This window comes from Prunus mume, linkage group LG4 (genome assembly GCF_029339155.1).
Source record: "Prunus mume cultivar Tortuosa linkage group LG4, ASM2933915v1, whole genome shotgun sequence".
NCBI lineage: Eukaryota > Viridiplantae > Streptophyta > Magnoliopsida > Rosales > Rosaceae > Prunus > Prunus mume.
In genome coordinates this window covers 10,191,570-10,204,033 of record NC_142701.1, presented here as the reverse complement: position 1 = coordinate 10,204,033, position 12,464 = coordinate 10,191,570, and the positions used below count along the sequence as shown (strand labels likewise).

General features: G+C 36.9%; 2 protein-coding genes across 15 annotated transcripts; one reads left to right on the top strand and one right to left on the bottom strand.

Annotated features, from left to right (window-relative positions):
• Positions 1 to 318: 318 nt before the first annotated feature.
• On the top strand, positions 319 to 5,515 carry LOC103328036 (alpha/beta-Hydrolases superfamily protein). 4 transcript variants are annotated; one of them, XM_089050583.1, is made up of 11 exons: positions 319 to 528; positions 1,166 to 1,191; positions 1,306 to 1,397; positions 1,747 to 1,861; positions 2,930 to 2,966; positions 3,094 to 3,163; positions 3,304 to 3,408; positions 3,834 to 3,984; positions 4,280 to 4,362; positions 4,922 to 5,015; positions 5,136 to 5,515. In XM_089050583.1, exons 3-11 carry the CDS (start codon positions 1,367 to 1,369, stop codon positions 5,221 to 5,223), a joined length of 774 nt encoding a protein of 257 aa, XP_088906709.1. In that variant the 5' UTR covers positions 319 to 528; positions 1,166 to 1,191; positions 1,306 to 1,366; the 3' UTR covers positions 5,224 to 5,515. The 4 variants fall into 4 exon arrangements, with proteins under 4 accessions (XP_088906709.1, XP_088906710.1, XP_088906713.1 ...); XM_089050585.1 differs by lacking the exon at positions 319 to 528 and adding an exon at positions 619 to 735; XM_089050584.1 differs by lacking the exon at positions 1,166 to 1,191.
• A 132-nt stretch (positions 5,516 to 5,647) lies between these two features.
• LOC103328054 (uncharacterized) lies at positions 5,648 to 12,173 on the bottom strand. 11 transcript variants are annotated; one of them, XR_016126142.1, is made up of 11 exons: positions 11,841 to 12,172; positions 11,263 to 11,423; positions 10,607 to 11,087; positions 10,390 to 10,491; positions 9,359 to 10,047; positions 9,208 to 9,276; positions 8,764 to 8,947; positions 8,588 to 8,686; positions 8,255 to 8,321; positions 6,006 to 6,798; positions 5,648 to 5,796 (listed from the first exon to the last, which is right to left on the bottom strand). XR_016126142.1 is itself a non-coding variant. In XM_089050580.1 (11 exons), exons 1-11 carry the CDS (start codon positions 11,913 to 11,915, stop codon positions 6,185 to 6,187), a joined length of 2,445 nt encoding a protein of 814 aa, XP_088906706.1. In that variant the 5' UTR covers positions 11,916 to 12,171; the 3' UTR covers positions 5,805 to 6,184. The 11 variants fall into 11 exon arrangements, 10 of the variants coding, with proteins under 10 accessions (XP_088906706.1, XP_088906708.1, XP_088906707.1 ...); XM_089050580.1 differs by lacking the exon at positions 5,648 to 5,796 and having other exon boundaries at positions 5,805 to 6,447; positions 6,544 to 6,798; positions 11,841 to 12,171; XM_089050582.1 differs by lacking the exon at positions 5,648 to 5,796 and having other exon boundaries at positions 5,805 to 6,447; positions 6,544 to 6,798; positions 10,390 to 10,485; positions 11,841 to 12,171.
• Positions 12,174 to 12,464: the final 291 nt, after the last annotated feature.

The window sequence follows — 12,464 nt, the reverse complement described above, 5'->3', positions numbered from 1 at the left end:
CCCAGAATTTTTTTTTTATAAAAAAAAAATAATAATAAAATAAAAACACTAAGGTGAACTCATAAAGATGCTGGGTGTAAATACCAAGTTCAGTTAGTAAGGTCCCTCCATTGTGTGTAGCCCCAATAATGTTCGAGTCTTGCTACCAGCAATCTTCATTAATGCGCGATCTATAATTTCCTACTTAAATTCATACTAGTGGCAGCTGGCGGTTGGGTGTCACGCGTAAGTCATTTCGGCTCGAGGTTGTAGGTATACCCGGACGCTAATGGTGAGAGTATTCAATCTCCTGCTAAACTTTTGTTCAACCAAAAAAAAAAAAAAAAAAAAAGATACTGGGTGCATATAGAAATTTGCTGGTAAAGAGGTCTAAGGTGTTGGCGTCTCTACGAATATAAACAGACAAAGCTTTCGAAAGGTAGGGCGGTTTTTGTAGTGGGGAGCAAGAAAGTAAGAAAGGAGATGCAAGGAAAGAAAAAAGTTCACACACTTTTGCCGTTGTCTCTCTCTTCCATATAACAAATCCAGGTTGGTGATCTATGCACAAAAAATCTTTTTGAAAATATAAGTTATTAAAGTATATTATATATGTCTTGGTATCAATATATGTATGTACAATTATAAATTTAAGCTTTAAAAAAGGAAAACAGAAGTGAGAGAGAGAGAACCTGGAGGCTGGAACCCAGTTCTCTCAGTTCTCGGACCCTGCTTCAGTTTCTTGGTTCTTTTTCTACAGTTGAGATTTTTCACTTGTTTATCATAAAGAGAAATTATACACTAGAATGTAATACAAAAAAGAAATTGGACACTATAAACTTTCCTTCTGGTTAATGGGTATCCATCAATCATGAAAAATTCATTAACTAATGATTGAGAAAAGATATTTTCTTTTACAAACTTAGATTATTCTTTCTTGTTTTCAGTAATATTCTTTTCAGTTTTTGTTGTTGCTGCTGGGTTTGCTTTATTTTCTGGCCACTGTCCGCAAGCATAGATTCTTTCTCCCCATCTCTCTTTCTTTCTCTATCTGTCTGTCTATGTTGCAAGAGCTCTAAGGAATGGATGAATGTGCCCTACTCTGGCTTGGATTCTCTCTGCTATCCTGCTTTTGTCCTTTTCATTACCTCTCCTTTTCATTGATGCTTCTTTCTTTTTAACTTTCTAGGCGGTTTTTGGCGCAGTGTGTAGCTGGTATGCACACCTTCTCATTCATAGTGATGCATATTCACACATGTTTTATTCCATTTTCTCACTGCCCATTTGCCTATAAATACACATTATCATTCTGGGTTTTCTACATTGCAGTACCTTCTTCTAACTCATTGCAATAGGCGGGCTGTTTAGCACAGTTACCTGAAACGCAAAGATGAGCTATTCCCATTCCAATATGTGTTCTGGTTTGTTTCTTCCCTAGCATAGCACCTTTCATTGTCTCAATTTGTTGAAGTCTATAGCTATTAGTTTCTGGAACTCTTTCTGACTGCTGTGAGAGTGTGGTTAGTTGTTTACTATATTTCCTTCAATTAGGCAACTTAGTGTCTGATGTTCTTTGTCTTTTTAACTTTTAAAGTGTTTTGTTCTTACTAATGATTGCTACTAGTGAATAAGTGGCGATTTTCTCGGTTGACATCCTAGACAAAAGAGAGGGGAAAAAGAGTTATTATGGTTAACTTGCAGAATCCCTGATTAATTGTTCCAGCTTAAACTTGTATCGTTGCTGAGTAGCCACTTTTTGTGACAATTCAGGTAGCAGAACTGCCAAAAGAACACTTGAGTTCGGTAGGACACATGTGGTGAGGCCCAAAGGAAAGCATCAAGCCACAATAGTCTGGCTACATGGACTTGGGGATAATGGCTCAAGGTCTTTTTTCTCTTCCCTATTTTTTTTTTTTGGGGTATTTCTTTACCGTATTTGTGAGTGACATATCATACATTGTTGTGCTTCTGTCTCTGAAAGACCTTCTCTTGAAGTCCTACTCTATCTAATTAGGGAAAGAAAAACTTGTCCCACTAATATTTTAGCCCTGAGAGATGGAAATATGAATAGCATATAATTTGTATACTGAGCTTGGGAATACCAGTCTTCATAGTTAAATAGTTAAGTTCATAACTGAGTAGTTAACTTCTATCATAAGACAGTTTTGTGAGAACTCAACAATGATATATTTTGTCTATATTTGTTGTTTATGCCCTGACTTCTCATCATCAGTTGATGCAATTCCCCATTCCTTCTCTTTTATATCATGTACTGTCTTGTACTGGAAGGATGGACTTTTTGGTTTCATATACAAGAAAAAGAAACGTGTTCAGGAATGTCAACACCTCTGCCTGCTCTATAATTTGATTCAGAGAGGAGGGGTCCATATTTTATCTTTTCAATACTGAGCATCTTTTCAGTGAGGTTCTTATTCGAATAAATTCGATTAAGAGAGCAGCGGCACCGTGAGATTAAATGATATGATTGTTTGTCCCTTTCACTTCTTGTCTGATTGATGCTAAGCTTAATTTGGGAAGCCTTGATTTGGAAATAGTATATGCCAGAGTCATGACTGGGGGACCACTAGTTTAGTTTGTTCTCCAAGTGGGGAACTAGAAATGCACTTTGGTAACCAATATGCATAGTAAGTATGGATTTTTCTTCAAATTCCTAAGTATTAAACTGGTTCTGTTCCTTTTATCCTCAAAACAATTCTGGACAAGTATTACCACATTTGTGGTTTCTTTGCTTGTGTTGCTGCTTTCCCAACTAGTGTGGTCCCAGTTTACCTAGGTAAAAAAAATGCTAAGCAGATGACATAATATCTGTCAAGTTCAAAAGAGCTGCACAGGCTCCACCTGCAATTTCAGTCTTAGTTTTAGCAATTGAATTGTCTTCCTGATGGATATTCTAAGACTTATATGTCTCATGTTCTACTCCTTCTGGCTACAGCGCTTCTCAACTCTTGGAATCTCTTCCTCTTCCAAATGTAAGCATTTATGTGTCCCCAATTATTTGTAAGCTTGAGGATTTGTATTTCCATTCACACATGCACATGTCACCACTTTGTACAACCTGTGAGTAAATTAACTTTTTAATATACAAATATGAAACAGATTAAGTGGATCTGCCCAACTGCTCCTACCCGTCCTGTGGCTATACTCGGTGGATTTCCTTGCACTGCCTGTAAGATTATGTTTAAATTAAAACTTTAGGTGATTCGATCGTAGAAGGTCATACCTCTACAGTTTATATTCTCATAAGGCAAGCTCTTGTAATGCTTTGGTGTTGAAAATAATCTTCTGAATTCTGTGATTCTTTATCAGGGTTTGAAATGGGAGAGCTTTCAGACGATGGTCCAGATGATTGGGAGAGTTTAGATGCTTCAGCAGCACATATTGCAAACTTGTTGTCAACTGAACCAGCTGATGGTACTTTCAAGGATAAACTACTTCAAAATGATTAACTTCCTCGGATTTTTTTTTCTTACACTTCTTACGAATCATCTTTGTTAAAACCTGCACAATATTTCAAGAAAATTTCCCAAACAACAAGAATTCCACCTTATAGCCAATCATCAAATTTTTGCAAACACATTCTAAATTTATTATAAGCTTCGCCACTTTGCCTTTTAACAGACCATCTGAAATCAAAGTTTCTATTTTTCATTTGCATGCTATGCTACTCCCTCTTCAGCTTTCAGGGTTAAGTCTAACACCATTTCATGTTTCCCAAAGTTAAGTTTAGCATCTTATACTATAGAATAGCAAATTCTGAGGCAAGAATTAAAGGATGTGTTATGTTGATTGTTTTTACTGCTGAAATTTGAATAGCCTATCACATTTTCTTGTGGCAGTTAAAGTCGGTATTGGAGGCTTTAGTATGGGTGCTGCGATGGCCCTTTATTCTGCAACTTGTTATGCTGCAGGTAGGTATGGAAATGGCAACCCATACCCTCTCAATCTGAGGGCAGTTGTTGGACTAAGCGGTTGGCTTCCAGGAGCAAGGTATGACTTCGTATAGAGCCTTCGTTAACCAACTCACTCTTGCAGTTAACGTTTTTCCTGAAACCTGTGAAAGAGATTAGTATTTGATGGCTTTGCCCAACTGTTTTCTTATAATGTTCCACCTGAAATACGAGTAAAACTAGATGGGACCTTTTTTATCTAATAATTGTAAACATTAAACATATGCATTTCCAGAACAGTCCATCTGGCATCTGCTCTATTTTTTATGGTACCTGTTGAACTGCGTATCAATATTCAAAGACTCCCATGTTTGATAGTTTAAAGGTTTGTGCAGGACCTTATGGAACAAAATTGAAGGGTCACATGAGGCTGCAAGGCGTGCCGCATCATTACCCATTTTGCAATGTCATGGAAAAAGTATGTCTCTGCATAACCTTTTGCCAATATTGCATTTGCAAAAATTTGAAAGGTTTCTAAACCACTTGGTATGTCACACACCAGAAGCTAGTGTGTTGCACTGAAGAATTTTAACAATCAATATGTGAGACTCAATCCAGTTTTTATGGATAGTAGCATCTTTGTGGCTTTAATGACTGATAAGTCATAGAGGGTTGATAATTTATTTGGAGCTTCAGCTTAGCTTTCTGGTTCACTTGTACTTCTTGAAACTGATGTCTACTGGTGCAACAACATTATTAGCCAGGTAGAATTTGAAACCTTTGTAAAAAAGAGAAAATAGAATTTGAAATCTTGTTTAGAAAGATGTTAAAAAAGAATCATGCCCAAAACCCGGTTTTGCGTTACAATTCTTGCACATTTGCAGAAATAATTTTCGGAACTATTCTCCATTGGGTTGTTGTACATTTTAGGTGGTTCTAAGATGATATGTTATGGTAACCAATATGTGAAGAAGTTATAAATCTTTGCTGGATTAGTGTAACCTCTTTGACCCTTTTATCCTTTTGTGCCATTGTAGATGATGATGTAGTCCCTTACAAATATGGAGAGAAATCAGTCAACTCCTTGAATTCAGCAGGATTCCGATACCTTACATTCAAACCCCTTGATGGGTAGGATTAATTTTCTATTAGCAAAATTATCTAGAACAATCTCTTCATATATTTATTGCTCTTGTTCGGGGTCAAATGTAATGGATGAAATTTAAGCAGATTTTTGGTTCGACTTTGCAGGCTTGGTCATTACACTATCCCTAAAGAGATGAATGAAGTCTCCAGTTGGCTATCTGCAAGGCTGGGGCTTGAGGGGTACCGCTCATAAATCTGACAGTGTCTAATTGGAGATAGTGAGGGAGTAGTAGCTAACAATAATGAGTGAGAAACGCCCCTGTACAAGTAGGTGCTATACAAAATGGGGCATGGAGTATATGGTATAGCTAAATTGACCTTTCTAATTCCCTTTCGTATTCTGTCTTTTCTACAAATAAAGTTTTGGGTGTGCTTTTATGTTCCACTTGGAGGATGTAGAGGTAGTGGTGATTTAGTTTTGGATGTATTTTGTTTTGGCATTCATTTATGTGATTTTATTATTAATAATTAGTGGAGTTCTACTCTCTCTCTCTCTCTCTCTCTCTCTCTCATACTGAAAGTATACGTCTTGCTCATACTTAATAGTGGAGGAAGGATGCAGCAACATAGTAATTGTAAGTTTGCAACTCAGGTAAATGTCTACTCGGAATTATAAGAAAGGAAACTAAGATTGTTAGTTATTTGACTTCAAATACAACCATTTCATCTACTAAGGACATCTCCATTAAAAATTCCACCTTTGCAGTTTTCACCATGAGCATCCATAAAGCACGTCGGTTGAGGAACCGAACCAAAATTCTAACACCTGTGAAAGAAGCGCCAGTAAAGATTATAGACTTTATATATCTACAGGATTACAGTACAGAGACACCAAAAAGAAAAAATAAAAAAAAGCTGCAAAATAATCCAAGGACTAAATCTTTAAATGACAATTACACTTGATATTACAAAACTTTTGCAATGGTATTACAATGAAGGCCAACAATTAGCACTGCCTTTTGCAATAAGGCTTACCAAACTTCTGGAAATACAGAAGCATTCTTTCACTAAGCTTGTAAAGTTGGAAGCAGATCGATAGATGGTGTCCTGCAGAAGACAGTTGTATGCAGATTTTCTACAATCAGATGTGAAAGCTATCTGAGTCATGCCTTGCCCAACTCCTTGTGTGTTGTCCAAATGTTCTTGTTGGCAGATTATTTATCATCATTCTCAATTTTATTAGTGCCTTCTTTGGAATTACGATGCGGTGTAAGAGGAGGGAAAGAAGGCATAGCCTGCAAATTGAATTTGCGGCCACTTCTCAAGCCTGTTGGAGATCTTTCTCTTAACCGGGATTGGGATTGTGGAGGTGACACACGTTTCTGATTTGGTGAGCTAGCCTTTACAACCTTGGTGGGGTTAGAAGTTTCCTCGAGTATCTCAGGTGTATCATCATAGGGTATGTCATAATGTGCACCTGCACCATCAGAATTGAGATCATTGGGACCCTTGCCTTCAGATAATTCCGGGGTAACAATGACGGCTGAACAGCCCCAGTGAAAGTGGCCAGTACCTGATGGCTGAAGCTGACTTGATGGCAACTGGGCTTGTGGAATTTTTGCAGAGTTACTTGATGAAGCTGAAGAAAACGCTGTGCGTGAGCAAGGATGTGACAAAGGTGTAAGCTTGCTTATATCAGAAATTCCTTCCCATGTCGGTGAGTAATGAATGATACCCGGGGCCTTGATGCAATCAATAGCACCCTTCACATTATCCAGCTTCTCAGCAGGGTGGGATGCCCACCTTTTAGCTCTGTTATATACTGGTTCTGTAATTGTAGCAACATGGAAAAGTAAGAAGTCCCTATCAGTGAAGGATTAAACGAACAAAAATGAAACCATCCTAATGAAATGTTAAATATTCGTTTCATAAAATTTACCATTCTGTGAATGCTTTCGTGCATGCTTACTAACCTATTGAAAGCTCACTGATTGAAAGGAGCAAAATTTAATAGCACTGCATGTCTTAGTATATATATATATCTATATATATAGAGGGATCCCTCAAATAATTTTATTTGAGGGATACCCTTTAGGATACCCTACGAATTTTTTTTCAACGATCCAAACTATCTATTTTTTAGGTCTTCACTCAAAGATCATCCTTGCAAAAAAATTAGAAAAATCGGAAACCGTTTAGATCTCATTGTGTCCTACAAAATCAATGAACACGGTGCTTCAAGAAAGTACTAAAATTTCAATAATTTAATCGAGTGGTTAAATGATATAGGATTCAAGTATTTTCATAGAGATGATCTGTGAATGAATATCTACAAGATAGATGGTTTGGATTAGTGAAATACAATGCGGAGTACGCCTAAAAGGGTGTCCCTCAAATAAACTTATTTGAGAGATCCCTCAAATAAGCTTATTTGAGGATATATAAATATATATATATATATATTAATATATATTTAGGGTCTGGATCGAGGGACACAAATTTTAGGGTGTTAGATTAGCACATTCAATGGTTCAGATTGCATCTATTATAATAATGAATTGTGATTACCACAACACATTCACATTTAATATTTTACATTCTCTCTCCTCTCTCTTTCCTAAATTATCGTGCCCTTCCTTTCATTGAGGGATCCCTCAAATAATTTTATCTGAGGGACACCCTTTAGGGTACCCTACGAATTTTTTTTCAACAATCCAAATTGTCTATTTTTCAAGTCTTCATTCATAGATCCTCGTTGCAAAAAATCAGAAAATTAAAAAATCATTACGGCATCTAATTGCTAGCAACAAAATAAATAAACACGATGCCTCAAGAAAAGACTAAAATACCAATAATCTATGTGTACTGCTGCTCGTTGAAGCACACGAGTACAAAAAGACAACTTAAAAATATTTTGAGGATTTCGAATTCTTAGGCACCTCTCAATGAATTTGTTGAAACAAAAATGTAAAACATTATAAAAGTGATTTCAAGCTGTATATTTGCTATTCATCAACTGAACTGTATGATAGCTGTGCAGTGACTTGATTTGCTAGCAGATAAAAAAGGGAGAAGCTGAAGAAACAATTGCATCCGCAAAAGAAACTTCAGACGTCCGTATAAGAGAAATTTTGTATATATATAAACATGTGTGTGTATAAAGTTCTGTTGTTTCATTTTCTTTGGTGCTGAAACACGGTTGTCATAGAAAATATATTAAAATTTATATTAAAAAATGAATAAATAAAGAACACAGAATCATTTCAAACAAAGAGAACCATAACCTGGAGTAACGCCAAACGTATTTTTGCAACCCTCACATCGACACGCGCTGGAACATCCAACTTTAGCCTTGGGAAAGGAGCAAAAGAAAAAACAGATATGTCAAATCCAGATAAGTCGAGGACATATCAACACTAACCAACTTCCTAATCCAAATCTTTTCCAATGAACTTGTTACTTTTCTGACTCATTTAATTGAAATTATGAAAATCCATATCATGTTAATTTTAGAAATTCTATAATGTGTGTAACAGTTTGGGAGGGGGAACCAGAATTCTTTGAGAAACACCATTTTTCTGATATTACAAGCAGTAGATATAAATGTACATATAAACCTGGAAGCATTCACAGTATCTTTTCAGACACTTTGACTTCTTGCAATTGCAACCTCTCTTGTGCCTGGCCGAGGATGGGGTCGTCAAGTCCTGTTCTTCCTGTGGAGTTCTTATTCTCAAAATGCTTCCAAATGAGAGACATAAAAGAACAAGATATATACTTTGACAAGGATTACCGTAAAGTTGGGCGAAGAACCAATGGCATTGTCGACAACTTTTGGAGTAAATGCAAGTGGATTACGAGCTTCAATTTGCTGACGTATATCAAGAACTGTGTCCTCAAACTCAGGCTTGTTATAGCAGTTTACACATGCACAAGAATCCACACAATAAACGCCAGCTGCAAAGCACTCACAATAACTGCCAATGATGAAGAACAAGCTGAGACAAACTGCAAGAATGAATGGTGAATTGTATGTACTTATTTGTTCACAAGTTACCATGGGAAATTTGTTGTTTATAAGGTCAACTGAGATGCTTTTGCATCAAGGTTCTATAGGGAAATGGTTAACAAAAACTGAAGTCTAGAAGAACAATTGATATTCCATTTTTCCTAATGTATGATATGCATTCCAATGTTTCAAAACAAAAATGAGTGCTATTTGCTTGCATTCACTTACAGTTTCAAGCACTTAGACCTCCTACAGTTGCAACGTTTGCAGCCCTCACTCATGTATGCATCTCTCCTCCTAAATGCATTTCAAACAGCGTATTAGGTGAGCCATGTAAAAATAAAAATGAAGATTAATACACTGATAATGTTGTACTTGCCTTTTCCTTTTAGGGCTCAGTTGGTTTAACTCCTCAATCTCATCAGTCTCCTGTGAAGCAGACATACCCACCTCACAAGGAGCTGCCTCCTGGTCAACGAGCATAGAATGACATGGAGGCTTCATAGTATCCGTAGAATGAAAAGTGAAAGAATTAGCTTCAGTAACAGCTTGGCTTTCCTGCTGACTACTGGACACATAAACATAAATTTTTCCAGATACAGCTGAAGTCAAGATACTACTTGAGTTTGTTGCTATGTTGTTGCTGCCATGCTCTAGCATCTGCTCTGGCGTACTCAGATACCCAGTTGATTTCTTGCTTGAAAATATATCGGAGCTCAAGGATGTAGATCTAGAAATGCGATTCAGATGTAAACCAATACCAGAATGGATGGGAGCAGAGGTGGTAGAGTTTACACCAATTTGGGCTGATGTAAATGACTCATAGGGGGAGGAAGGGAATTGTGAGGTGTCACAGCTCACATCCTGCAGACTGCTTGAGGCTCTGTTATCGAAATGAGAAGAAGCTAGACTCTTCAAGTTTGTTAGAATAGATGGTGACCTTGAATTGGTAGCATCATGTGTCAGGCTATTAGGACTCTCACTGTTACCAAGGACAGTGAACTTATACGCTTTTGCAGCCTCAAATTGAAGATGCCTACGTATACCACGTTCATTTTGATCACTCTCCTTCATTTGAATACAGAAATTATTCAATTGCATGTGTGAGTAATTCGTTTGCATTACATACATAGAGTTGCTTACTTATGTGTGAGTGACGCATAAATGAGCAATAGGCGATATAATCCATGTAAAAGAAGAGTTTAATAAGAAAATGTCAATCTCTAACTATTGGCCTAGAAAGGAGAAGTTTATATACGGACATGTATAATTATATATACAAATTCTTCCACTGCTGCAAATGAGGAACATTACTTTTGACATGAAAAACTTCCAAAGATAAAATATCAACATAGTACAACATTATTGATCATGAGCCAACTAAGAAAAAATCTTTTATATGATTTATACCTTAACCAATCCTTTTTGTACTCTCTGCTTGCGCTCATTTGAATCTTCGCGTGACTGACAACTAGCATTTTTTTCATCATATTGACATCCTGCCCTCTGCAACTTAACATTGAGAGAAACCAACATTTTAAAAAATAAACAAATAACCTCCAGCTTGATCATTAAACAGAATGTTCATAATTTCATGTTAAACTGTAAAATGTACCAAAATACCCACATTCACCTTAGCTGCATTCTCTCCACAATTTTGTGCTCTGGAAACAAGACATGAATTTACATCAGACTCCCTGACTTTTTCAAATATAAACCTTGAGAGCTCTTCAGTCTTTTTACCATCCCTCTGATTGATTGCAGCTTGACTCATTTCAAGTGAACTTAAAGGCAGATCCTTTTCAGCTTGATCTGATAATAAAACGGCTTCATTCTCTGGGCTACCAAACATAATATCACAAACTTCGGTATTGGATTCTTTGCCAGGAGAAAAACCACTGTGTAACAACCGAGGGACTTCATTAGTTCGTTGCGAGCGCAAATCAGCAGAACGTGTAGAGTCTACCTCCACAGGGTCAGCCAGATATTCATCAACACAACCTGAAGGACTGCACAACTGAACCTCCTCAAAACTTGGATTCTGAATCTGGACTATATTTGTGTTACATTCTTTGTATACCTCTGAACCTGCTTCAACTATATCATCCCTGTAAACATTTAGGAAAAATATTTCTAATGAAGAGTGAAAAAAAAGTTACCTGGTTGATTGAGTTAGGAAACAAGAGATTAAACCAAATGGGGGAATAAATAATCTAGTGCGGTATCATAAATCGACACAATCAGAACGCAAGAAACTCATGAAATTAGTTAAACATCTCACACCTTTCCAAGAAACTGGTTTCTCGCTGTAGATTAATATGAGGAGATGTAAACACAACTGGCGGTGTCGGCAAATTAGTTCCCAACAATGTTTGTGTATAACTGGCTGTCGTCGCTGTATTTAAAGGAGAGAGATTGCTAAGGAAATTGGAGAAAGGAGACTCCTACAATTTAAATAAACACAGATAAGAAACCTAGCTCCATTATTCAATAAGTCAAAGAAAAACATCATTTCTAACATTAACAGACAACATTTGCCTAGAACAATTTTAGCTTTTTAAAAAAAACAAAAAGGTTATCCCCAAATTTTTTGACATCCTATGAACTTGCTTGAGTAAACTATTCACAACTGTCTCCAACCACAAAACATTGAACTCTCAAGTTCTTTTATTATAGTTTTTCTCTCTCATTTCCCATTTCCCCTACTTCTTTTCCCTCTCTCTCTTCAACCAAAAACTAAAAAACAAAAACTTTACTGAAAGGTGAAACCCAAAATTCTCTTAACAAATCCCAAAACTGCTAAGGCCCATTGGAAGTCGAAACCCTAAAATTGGAGTAAAAACGAAAGAGTCAGTTCATACTTGCACAGCCGGAGACGAGGAAATGGATGATGACTTGGTGGCGGCGATCCGATTGGCTTCAGGGGTACGATCCATTTTGTCCAGAAGAAGAATCGGCAAAGGCTGTTTCCTAGAAAGTGAGAGAAAATTATTGGTGGGGATTTTCTCGAGAAAGTGACTACGAGACTAGAAGAAGCAGAGCAGTGGAGCAAGAAGTCAATGTCATCATCATCGTACCCACGCTTTTTGAACAACCAACCGAGCGGGAAAAAAGCGCCGTACGCTCCTTCGGAACCCCTTCCTTTCCTTGTACTCGCTGTCTCTCTCTCTCCTCCACGTGTTTTTCATTCATGAATTGGCCTCTGGGTTTTTGGGCTAATCCATAATTTTGGTCATAAAGTTCCTGGGCCTTAAGGCCACACTTGTACTGAATTAGCTTTACATTTTTCGTCCCTAAAGTTAATTGATGTTAGCAATTAGGTCCAAATCAAATTGTGTCAATTATGTTACAAAACTCCAATGTGATGCTTGGGGTTATAATAATGATTTTGTATGTGTTTAAAATCTACTTTGATAATGGAAAAGGGTCTTCATTTGCAGATCAATTGTCCCATATTCAAATTTCTATGGGACTTTGATAGTGTG

Excerpts from the sequence above, each read along its gene's own strand:
- LOC103328036 (XM_089050584.1), top strand. The coding sequence starts at position 1,367 with ATGAGCTATTCCCATTCCAATATGTGTTCTG. Across the intron at positions 1,398-1,746 it reads CCATTCCAATATGTGTTCTG|GTAGCAGAACTGCCAAAAGA; the intron begins GTTTGTTTCTTC and ends GTGACAATTCAG. Across the intron at positions 2,967-3,093 it reads AATCTCTTCCTCTTCCAAAT|ATTAAGTGGATCTGCCCAAC; the intron begins GTAAGCATTTAT and ends AATATGAAACAG.
- LOC103328054 (XM_089050573.1), bottom strand. The coding sequence starts at position 11,915 with ATGGATCGTACCCCTGAAGCCAATCGGATCGCCGCCACCAAGTCATCA. Across the intron at positions 10,048-10,389 it reads TACAAAAAGGATTGGTTAAG|GAGAGTGATCAAAATGAACG; the intron begins GTATAAATCATA and ends ATTCAAATGAAG. Across the intron at positions 8,322-8,587 it reads GATACTGTGAATGCTTCCAG|GCTAAAGTTGGATGTTCCAG; the intron begins GTTTATATGTAC and ends TCCTTTCCCAAG.